This window comes from Somniosus microcephalus, chromosome 21 (genome assembly GCF_052327205.1).
Source record: "Somniosus microcephalus isolate GS21.2 chromosome 21, FLI_Smic_1.0, whole genome shotgun sequence".
NCBI classification, from domain to species: Eukaryota; Metazoa; Chordata; class Chondrichthyes; order Squaliformes; family Somniosidae; genus Somniosus; species Somniosus microcephalus.
Window position 1 is genome coordinate 68,377,373 of NC_141007.1, and position 10,801 is coordinate 68,388,173.

General features: G+C 44.8%; 1 protein-coding gene across 3 annotated transcripts in view; it reads left to right on the forward strand.

Annotated features, from left to right (window-relative positions):
- The window catches only part of hgs (hepatocyte growth factor-regulated tyrosine kinase substrate), a 41,068-nt gene that overhangs the window by 1,553 nt on the left and 28,714 nt on the right, over window positions 1-10,801 (forward strand). For all 3 annotated transcript variants that reach the window (XM_085963851.1, XM_085963852.1, XM_085963853.1), the window contains exons 2-4: window positions 3,613-3,697; window positions 8,222-8,297; window positions 9,731-9,823. In XM_085963851.1, coding sequence (XP_085819977.1) covers window positions 3,613-3,697; window positions 8,222-8,297; window positions 9,731-9,823 — 254 coding nt within the window. The remainder of the gene's footprint in view (window positions 1-3,612; window positions 3,698-8,221; window positions 8,298-9,730; window positions 9,824-10,801) is intronic.

The window sequence follows — 10,801 nt, forward strand, 5'->3', positions numbered from 1 at the left end:
TTGGACAGTTTTGCAGTCAACTTGGATCATAGAAACTAAAATGATACCAAGTCAGAAACAGAAAATGCTGGAATCACTCTGGTCATGCAGCTTCTGTGGAGAGAACAGACAAATTGACATTTAAACTAAAATTTGATTAATTTTTTCCTCGTTCTTTCCCATAAAGGGGGATAAACTGATTTTGGGAGGGGAGCGAGTGACCATCTGGGTAGTTCCTGTGACAGGAATGTTGGGAATGGGAAGTTCTGTCTTGCTGTAGTTGGATTGCTATCTTAAAGCTACGAAATACAGTATGTACAAGCTGATGTCTGGTGGCATTGCTCACAGACAAATGCAAGTTTTCTAATCCCCACGATTGTCTCTGCTTTCACTTTCCCACTCCAATGGACCACTTTTGTTAAAAAGTAATTGACACTTTTTTTGTTTAATGGAAGGAGAGCTGTTTGTCATTTTTGTCACAGTGATGTCCTGTATATGTTATGTATATTTCAGTGCAGAGCTGGATTAAAAAGACCTTGGGGCCCAGGGCACCAACAACATTCGGGGCCAACACACAAACCAAGGGTTAGATTGAGGAGAGAATGCATAAACGAGGCTTGCATTTTCTGGCATGTAGAAGGTTAAGGGGTGATTTGATTGAGATTTTTAGGATTTTGAAAGGAATTGATGGAGAGAAACTTTTTTGCTGCTGCTGGTGGAGTGTCGGACAAGGGGGCATAACCTTAAAATAAGAACCGGGCCATTCTGGAGAGAAGTTAGGACTACTTCATGCAAAGGGTGGGAGGAAGATTGTACCCTTTATAAACTAGAGGGTACAATCCTAAAGGGGGTGCATGAACAGAGAGATCTGGGGGTATATCTGCACAAATCGTTGAAGGTGGCAGGGCAGGTTGAGAAAGCATTTAAAGAAACATACGGGATCCTGGGCTTCATAAATAGAGGCACAGAGTACAAAAGCAAGGAAGTTATGATGAACCTTTATAAAATACTGGTTCGGATTCAACTGGAGTATTGTGTCCAATTCTGGGCACCACACTTTAGGAAGGATGTGAAGGCCTTAGAGAGGGTGCAGAAAAGATTTACGAGAATGATTCCAGGGATGAGGGACTTCAATTACATGGATGGACTAGAGAATCTGGGGTTGCTCTCCTTGGAGCAGAGAAGGTTGAGAGGAGATTTGATAGAGGTGTTCAAAATCATGCGGGGTCCAGACAGAGTAGATAGGATAAACTGCTCCCATTGGCGGAAGGGTTGAGAACCAGAGGACACAGATTTAAGGTGATTGGCAATAGAACCAAAGGCGACATGAGGAAAAACCTTTTTATGCTGCGAGTGGTTTGGATCTGGAATGCACTGCCTGAAAGGGTGGTGGAGGCATATTCAATCATGGCTTTCAAAAGGGAGTTGGATAAGTACCTGAAGGAAAAAAATTTGCAGGGCTACAGAGAAAGGGTGGGGGAGTGGGACTGGCTGAAGTGCTTTTGCAGAGAGCCGGCACGGGCCCGACGGACTGAATGACCTCCTTCTGTGCTGTAACCATTCTATGATTCTATAAGAAGTGTGGAGCTCTCTCTAAAAAGCAGTAGATGCTAGCTCAATTAATAATGTAAAAGATCAGATCGATAGATTTTTGCGAGACAAGGGTATAAAAGGAAATGGAGCCAAGGCAGGTGGGATGGAGTTAAGATGCAGATCAGCCCATGATCTCACTAAATGGTGAACAGGCTTGAGGGGCTGAATGAGCTACTCCTGTTCCTATGTTTTGCAATCTCTTGTTTGCTTATTTAGCCCTGGACACTGGGGGGGGAAATCGAGTGGCCCCACTACCTCTAGCCTGGGCCGAGGGCAGGTGACCCAGCACAGGTGAGGGACTGAATCTGGTCCGTATGGGATTCAGTATCCTCTCATTGATGCTCAGGCGGGATGTTTATGTTCCTCCCACTGCCACCCCCCTCTCTTTCCCCCCCACCCCCCCCCCCCCCCATTTGTTAAAACACACACGTGTAGTAAAATGCATGAAATGTAGAATGTTTACACCATTTATCCTGTGTTTGTACCAATAATAAAGCAAATTCATATCGCAATGTACCATACTTAAATGAAACTGTCCCTAGTGGGTGTTTCATATTTAGCCAGTGCCCCTGGGCATGAATCCCATAGGCCAATGCGTTAATCTGTCTCTGTGTCATTTATATTGTGCATTTGTTGTCCTGGTAACCAAGGAACCACCCTGCCCTGATTCTGCCTTGAATATCCCTATATGAGTAAAGAATTAGGGGCAGTGTATTCAGAACCCCATCTTTTGTGTACCTACCATTGACAATGTTCTGGCCCTGTGGCTTTGTGTAAGGAGGCTGTGCACCTTGTGTCTGCTCCATGTGACCCCTTGTTTTGGAGGATTCTGCGCTTCCAACTCGGTGAAAGTGAATCTGCAGTCAACTCCCCCTTTTAATCGGAGGCTGTTGGTGACTGTCAGGCTAGCTGTCGTGGCTGTAAGTGAGACTGGTAACAACAGGCACTTCTGACCAGGCTCCTCCTGAGGAATATTAACCAGCGAATTGAAGAAATTCTGACTTCACAAATTAGATGGATTTTAGGGGCTGTGCCCAATTCGTGTATTAATTGCAAGCTGAAATCTTTAATGTTAAAACTTACATTTATGCGAATTAAAGTTTTCACTAGAGTTTAGAAGAATGAGAGGGGACCTCATTGAAACGTATAAAATTCTGACAGGGCGAGACAGACTGGATGCAGGGAGGATGTTTCCCCTGGACTGAGGGGTCTAGAACGAGGGGTCACAGTCTCCGGATACGAGGTAGGACATTTAGGACTGAGATGAGGAGAAATGTCTTCACTCAGAGGGTGGTGAACCTGTGGAATTCTCTACCACAGAAGGCTGTGGAGGCCAAGTCACTGAATATATTTAAGAAGGAGGAGATAGATAGATTTCTAGACACAAAAGGCATCAAGGGGTATGGGGAGAGAGCGGGAATGTGGTATTGAGATAGAGGATCAGCCATGATCATATTGAATGGCGGAGCAGGCTCGAAGGGCCGAAGGGCCGACTCCTGCTCCTATTTCCCTGTTTCTAAAGAATCAAGATTTTTAAAAAGTGTTTTGATGTAGGTAATTAAAATTCTACAATGAATTTATATTTATGAATGAGAATTTCTTTAGGTTTTATTTAAAAGATTTTTTTCCTTGCTCTGTCCATTAGCCTGTTTATCTCTGATCCTGGCAGTGGGATCTGTGGTGATTGTTATATCGGTGTGGGGATAACGCTTGGTGTACAGTTCATACCCATTTTCTTGTGCATGCTTTCTCCCCCTGTTCTATGGTACGTGTAATCGGGAGGAGGGGAATAGTTAATCATTACAGAAAATAAGAACCGTGAGCCTTTTTAATCTCAAATTTAGGAAGAGGACATCACTAGCTCAGAAATATGTCTTGCTGGTATGGCTTCATATATTTTCCCCTAATGTAATCTATTTCCTCAGTGACTTGTGAGATGAGCTGGTTATTTGTGGTCTGTAGTACGTTGTCACAGTTATGGTGCTAGGAACATTAGTGTATCCTTGTGTGTTATTTTTTTTTCTTTCTCTCCCTAAACAGACAAAGCAACCAGCCAGTTACTTCTAGAAACTGATTGGGAGTCCATCCTGCAGATCTGTGACCTGATTCGGCAAGGAGATGCCCAGTAAGTGTTCGGGAAGAGAGACAGACTGTGTGTTGTATGCTTTTATAAAAATTTAAAAAAAATCACAAGTATCTTAGCTCAGACAGTGAGTGCAGTGTCCCTGAGTGATTATAGTATAGCCTGCAGATTAATATTTGTTTATATGCTTATCGATTCTCCCACACAGCTGCCCCCAATAAAGAGAGAAGACGCCCTTAACTGTGAGTCTCAAGCCCGGGGCAAAAATACTTTGTCATTTAGCATAAGAAATAGGAGCAGGAGTAGGCCATATGGCCCTTCGAGCCTGCTCCACCATTCAATAAGATCATGGCTGATCTTCAACCTCAACTCCACTATCCTGCCCGATCCCCATAGTGTTCAAAAATCTATCTCTTTCAGCCTTGAATATACTCAAAGACTGAGCATCCACAGCCCTCTGGGGTAGTCGATGCCAAAGATTCACAACCCTCTGAGTGAAGAACTTCCTCCTCATCTCAGTCTTAAATGGCCGACCCCCTTATCCTGAGTCTGTGCCCCCGAGTTCTAGACTCCAACCAGGGGAAACAATCTCTCATCCTGTCAATTCCCCCTCGGAGTCTTCTGTGTTCACAAGACCAAATCGGAGGAAGCCCCTTTGGCCCAGTTGGATTTCATCCTTCCAGAAGACTGACTTCACTGCATTGCCATTGCAGCATCTGGGCCACAACCCCATTCCTGACGCCTGCTTCAGCCAGCGATCTCCCTCTTGTGTTAAGGTGTACTTCCTAAAGTCTGTCCTAAACTTGCCCTTCACAGCCATAGAGAATTGGAAGGTAGCAAAGGTTACAGCATTGTCGAAAAAGGGAGGGTGGGACAAGCCCGGTTTTAGCGGGCTTAAAAGTGGATAAACCCCCAGGCTCAGACGAGCTGTATCCCAGGCTGCTGTGTGAAGCAAGGGAGGAGATTGCAGGGGCTCTGACACAAATTTTCAGAACCTCTCTGGCCACAGGGGAGGTGCCGGAGGACAGCTAACGTAGTACTATTATTCAAGAAGGGTAGTAGGGATAAACCAGGGAATTACAGGCCAGTGAGCCTAACATCAGTGGTAGGGAAATTACTGGAAAAAATTCTGAGGGACAGAATTAGTCTCCACTTGGAGAGGCAAGGATTAATCCAGGATAGTCAGCATAGCTTTGTCAGGGGGAGATCACGTCTGACCAATTTGATTGAATTTTTTGAGGGGGTGACTAGGTGCGTGGATGAGGGTAGTGCAGTTGATGTGGTCTACATGGACTTCAGTAAGGCTTTTGACAAAGTCCTGCATGGGAGACTGGTCAAGAAGGTAAGAGCCCATGGGATCCAGGACAATTTGGCACATTGGATCCAAAATTGGCTTTGTGGCAGGAGGCAGAGGGTGATGGTCGAAGGTTGTTTTTGTGACTGGAAGCCTGTGTCCAGTGGTGTACTGCAGGGATCGGTGCTGGGTCCTTTGCTGTTTGTAGTGTACATTAATGATTTAGATATGAATGTAGGAGGTATGATCAGTAAGTTCGCAGATGACACGAAAATTGGTGGAGTGGTAAATAGCGAGGAGGGAAGCCTCAGGCTACAGGACGATATAGACGGATTGGTCAGATGGGCAGAACAGTGGCAAATGGAATTTAACCCTGAAAAGTGTGAGGTGATGCATTTTGGGAGGACAAACAAGGCAAGGGAATACACAATGAATGGTAGGACCCTAGGAAGAACAGAGGATCAGAGGGACCTTGGTGTGCATGTACATAGATCCCTGAAGGCAGCAGGACAGGTAGATAAGGTGGTTAAAAAGGCATATGGGATACTTGCCTTCATTAGCCGAGGCATAAAATATAAGAGCAGGGAGGTTATGATGGAGCTGTACAAAACGCTAGTTAGGCCACAGCTGGAATACTGTGTGCAGTTCTGGTCGCCACACTATAGGAAGGATGTGATTGCATTGGAGAGGGTGCAGAGGAGATTCACCAGGATGTTACCTGGGCTAGAGTGTTTCAGCTATGAAGAGAGACTGGACAGGCTGGGGTTGTTTTCCTTCGAGCAGAGAAGGCTGAGGGGGGACCTGATTGAGGTGTACAAAATTATGAGGGGGGTAGATAGAAAGGAACTTTTCCCCTTAGTAGAGGGGTCAATAACCAGGGGGCATAGTTTTAAGGTAAGGGGCAGGAGGTTTAGAGGGGATTTGAGGAAAAACTTTTTCACCCAGAGGGTGGTTGGAATCTGGAACTCACTGCCTGAAAGGGTGGTAGAGGCAGGAACCCTCACAACATTCAAGAAGCATTTAGATGAGCTCTTGAAATGCCATAGCATACAAGGCTACGGACCAAGTGCTGGAAAATGGGATTAGAATAGACAGGGCTTGATGGCCGGCGCAGACACGATGGGCCGAAGGACCTCTTTCTGTGCTGTATGACTCTCTGACTCTAAGCCAAGTAACTACAGTGGTGTCGGCAGTGAGTGTATTGCCAGTTCTGACGAAAGGTCACCGACCTGAAACATTAACTCTGTTCCTCTCTCCACAGATGCTGCCTGACCTGCTGAGTATTTTCAGCATCTTCTGTTTTTATATTAGAGTATTACTAGAATCGCTTATCGGGGCACTTGGAAAAACATAAGCCGATTAAGAGAAGTTGACATGGTTGTTTGTAATGGAGTTAGCCTGAGGTGGCAGATAGAGCAGGATCAAAGCATTTTAAGGTGGTATTTGATTAATTTTTGTCGAGGACAATGCTAGTTAAAATTGGAGGGAACCTAGTGGCATGGATAAGAAACTGGTTGGGAGGATAGGAAACTGGTTAGGAAGTAGCAGGCAGAGAACTGGGATAAAATCAGCATTCTCTGATTGGCAGGCAGCGTCCTCAAGCAGCGCTACCAAAAATATATTGGCTGGTCATTCATCTCATTGCTATTACTGGGACCTTGCTGCGCATAAAATGACTGCCACATTGCCTACATAACAAGTGACTGCAGTTCATTGTACCTGAAGTGCTTTGGAATGTTTCTCCGAGGTGTGAGGAGGTGCTGAACAAATGCAAGTAAGTTTGTTTGACCAGGTGAAAAAGCAATCAAAAAGGTTAATGGGGTGCTGGGCTTCATTGTAAGAGATATAACAGCAAGGAAGTGCTACTGAAGATATACAGAATGCTGGTCTACCTCACTTGGAGTCTTCTGTTCAATTCTGGCTGCCCCGCCTTCGAAAGGCCATACCGGTCTTGGAGGGAGTCCGGCACAGATATCTGGGATGAAGGGATTTGGCTATGATGAGAAACCGGGTAAACTAGAAATGAGGTGTTTATAGTGGGAGAATCCAAAACAATAGGACATAATCAACCTAAGCCTTTTGAAAATTAATCCATAATAAATGTATTCATAATGGGTTGTGAAAAGGAGCACTGCTACCAGAGGTTCTAGATTCTGAATCAATTGAGGTATTTAAAAGGGTAGTAGATATTCACTTGGGAAGTAAGCGTATTAAGGTATGTTGAGAAAGTGAGGTATGGAGATTAAAATGATAGAACTGCCAGGGCTAACAAAACGGTGAAGCAGGATTGCAAAAGTGAAATACTGCGGATACTGGAAATCGGAAATAAAAACAGAAAATGCTGGAAGTGCTCAGCAGGTCAGGCAGCATCTGTGGAGAGAGAGAGAAACAGGGTTAACGTTTCAGGTCGACGACCCTTCGTCAGAAGTAGGATTGATGGGCGGCGTGGCCTACTCCTGTTTCGATGCAACCCTGAACCTGTACCCTCTTGTTCTGAGGCTCTGGCATATCTGAAAGTATTGCTGCGGGTTTGCTTCTGTCTCATTAGGTTCCTCCGCAAGGTCCACTCTGCAGAGCCTAGTTTGGAAACTGTCTCCAGCCAGGATTTTAAATAAGTCAACTCTCGGATGTGGGAAGCGAAAAATTTTAAATGGCGTCCGGTTAAAGTGAAATTTGCTTAAATTGGAGATCCTCTGAGATCCGGTAAAACCATTTCCTTTCTCGTCCCCCACCCCCCATTTCAAAATCCGGGATTAGGGTAAAGCACCATTACCTAAACTCGTCAAAAGAGTGTGTTTAAGTTGCATACAAGATAGGAGCAGGAGTAGACCATTCGGCCCCTCGAGCCTGCTCCGCCATTCAATGAGACCATGGCTGATCATCCAAACTCGGTACCCAGTCCCTGCTTTCTCCCCATATCCCTTGATCCCTTTAGCCTTAAGAAATATATCCAACTCCTTCTTGAATATATTTAATGAATTGGCCTCCACTGCCTTCTGTGGTAGAGAATTCCACAGGTTCACCACCCTCTGGGTGAAGAAATTCCTCCTCATCTCTGTCCTAAATGGCTTACCCCTTATCCTTAGACTGTGACCCCTGGTTCTGGACTCCCCCGCCATCGGGAACATCCTTCCTGCATCTAGTCTGTCTAGTCCTGTTAGAATGTTATAAGTTTCAATGAGATCCCCTCTCATTCTTCTAAACTCTAGCATAAACATATGTCTATGTTAAAGTTGCGATCTTGTTTTAAATTGAGTTTTTTTTTTGTATAGAGCTAAATATGCAATTGGTGCCATCAAGAAGAAGCTGAATGATAAAAATCCACACGTGGTTCTTTACACTCTCGAGGTGAGCTTTCCTCGCTGCAACTCGGATCTTATTCTCACCAAGCTTTTGCTGGGGTAAATTTTAAACAGAAAACCGTGGGCTTGGGAGCCAAATGAAATTTGTAACTTCCTGCTCCTGCTCTGAGAGAATAAAGGATTGAGTTATGTTGTTCAACTGTTGGGATTTTTTAAGATGTGGGACTTGAGCTGTTTGAATACAGTGGCTAGTGCGCATGCTGCGTTGTACTGACTTGCTGTGCTGGTTTTGGGGTGGGGGGAGGGCGCGCGGGAACCCACAGCAAGCAGTAGCACAGCTGAAACACAACTGCAGTGGAAGCTGCTATTTCTACCTCCTTCATACCTGCCAGGTTAGACTGTCGGAGCAAACAGACTGGTAAAGAGTAGTGAGGAATGACGCTGCTGAAAAAAGCACGAGAAGTGAAACGGTGTCATTCACCTGGCAGGCGCGGAGATTTGCAACTTATAGAAGCAGCTTGACACCGAACGTCGAATAAACAGGAGAGCTGTTAACTGGAGATGAATTTGTTCGTTATAAGTGGTTAATACCTTTGCTATATGTGAGCAGTATAACCATAGAGTTGCACTGGATTTAATTTGGGACACTGCAGTCTCTTCATAGCGAGCAGGGTTGTTTATATTATGTAACCCAGGCTGATGCCGAGTTTTAATATTTTCCACGGGTCTGGTTACTATCTTTGACTAATAAAGTGCATCATGGCGAGAGTGTTGTGACCAGATAGTCACTTGTAAGCATGCAGGGTTCGCGGTGGGCATTGAGGAAGATGGGGCTGCAGAATAAGATTTGGAATGTGGTGAGATGATTAACCCGACCGACGGGACTGGATGTGACGAAAGCAGTGGACTGTTTCTTTGAAGGAGCGATTGGTGCGTTCATGACTTGGAGTTGCAGTAGGCTATCTGTCAATCTGATGGTACGGGGCCATGTTTTGTTGGTAAGTGTCCACTGAGAATAGAGACTAGCAGGTGTAAGTTGAAATACATTTACTTCCTACAAATGTACAATAGCCTTGCAACGGGGAGAGAAGAGCTGTGCGTTGCCTTTCTTGGGGATCTCCTGCAAGTAACCTGACGATCTAATGCTGTCTGCTCTGTCATGTTTTACAAGTGCCTCCAAAAACATTTGCAAACTTGTTTTTCCCATTTTAAAATTGGGCTGTTTCTGAGCTGGGACAAAGTAACACTGCTTGTCTGCTTTGAACCTGGGTCTGGCATGGTTGAGCATTAATTGTCTTTGGCCAATAACTTGCACGTTAGAGGCTGTCCATGGACAATACAAGACTGCATCTTTTGCTTGTTTTAATGTATTCTGTAGGGGGGTAGTCTTAGAGCTTTACAAGGTTTGAATGGTGCAATCTGTTTTGCCAGAGCCCTGTGTTTTCACACTTGCTGCTTATTCCCTGATTCTCCTTTCAGGTTTTGGAATCTGTGGTGAAGAACTGTGGCCAGACTGTCCACGATGAGGTTGCTAATAAACAAACAATGGAGGAGCTCAAAGAGCTGTTTAAGGTAACTCGTGCAACCATTCCTGCCAGCTAGATTTGGAACAGGCTCCGTTTGTTATGTGTTTCAGTTAAGGGCATCCTCTCCCCAATGCCTCAGATAATGAAGAGCTCTGTCCAGGTTCAACTCTCAGTCTCCCTGGAGTCCGCTGGACAGCAACGATTGACTTTCAATACCCCGGTGAGATGGGGCACTCTGCCAGGGTTCCTGTTCCTCCCCACCTAGAAGCCCAGTGAGCAAATCCCTACTCCTGATGGAAGCCACTAGGTGTGAGCATCCTCAGAGGCCCAGCTGGCTCTTGCCAAGAGGTACCAGAGGCCGGCCTCAGCTCGGGAGAATCGTACAGCAGCAGGTATCCAAAGCCTTCAGGAGAGGCAGGGAGAACATTGCTGAGCAACGGTGAAGCTAAAAGGAGTTGTAATGTCAGAGCTTACTCAAAGTAAACAATACAAATTTAATACATCATCGTTTTAAATAACTCAGTCATTTTATAACTAAATAATAAAGCGCTCTCATCTGAAGCCATTTTGGCAGCGTATCCAGTTCATATTTATTTCTTCCAGTTCATTTATTATTGCCTTTTTTCTCTTTCCTCCCCATCTTTCCACTTTTTCTTTCCCATTTAATATTTTGTTCACAAATTGTTTTCAAGTTTAAATATGACTAGCAGATTTGGTAGGAAAAATAGAAAAGCAGGGTATTTTTTAAATGGTGAGAGATTGGGAAATGTTGGTGATCAGAGGGACCTGGGTGTCCTTGTACACAAATCACTGAAAGTTAACCTGCAGGTACAGCAAGCAATTAGGAAAGCAAATGGTATGTTGGCCTTTATTACAAGAGGATTTGAGTATAAGAGTAAAGATGTCTAACTGCAATTATATAGGGCCCTGGTGAGCCCACACCTGGAGTATTCTGTACAGTTTTGGTCTCCTTACCTAAGGAAGGATATACTTGCCATAGAGGGAGTGCAATGAAGGTTCACTA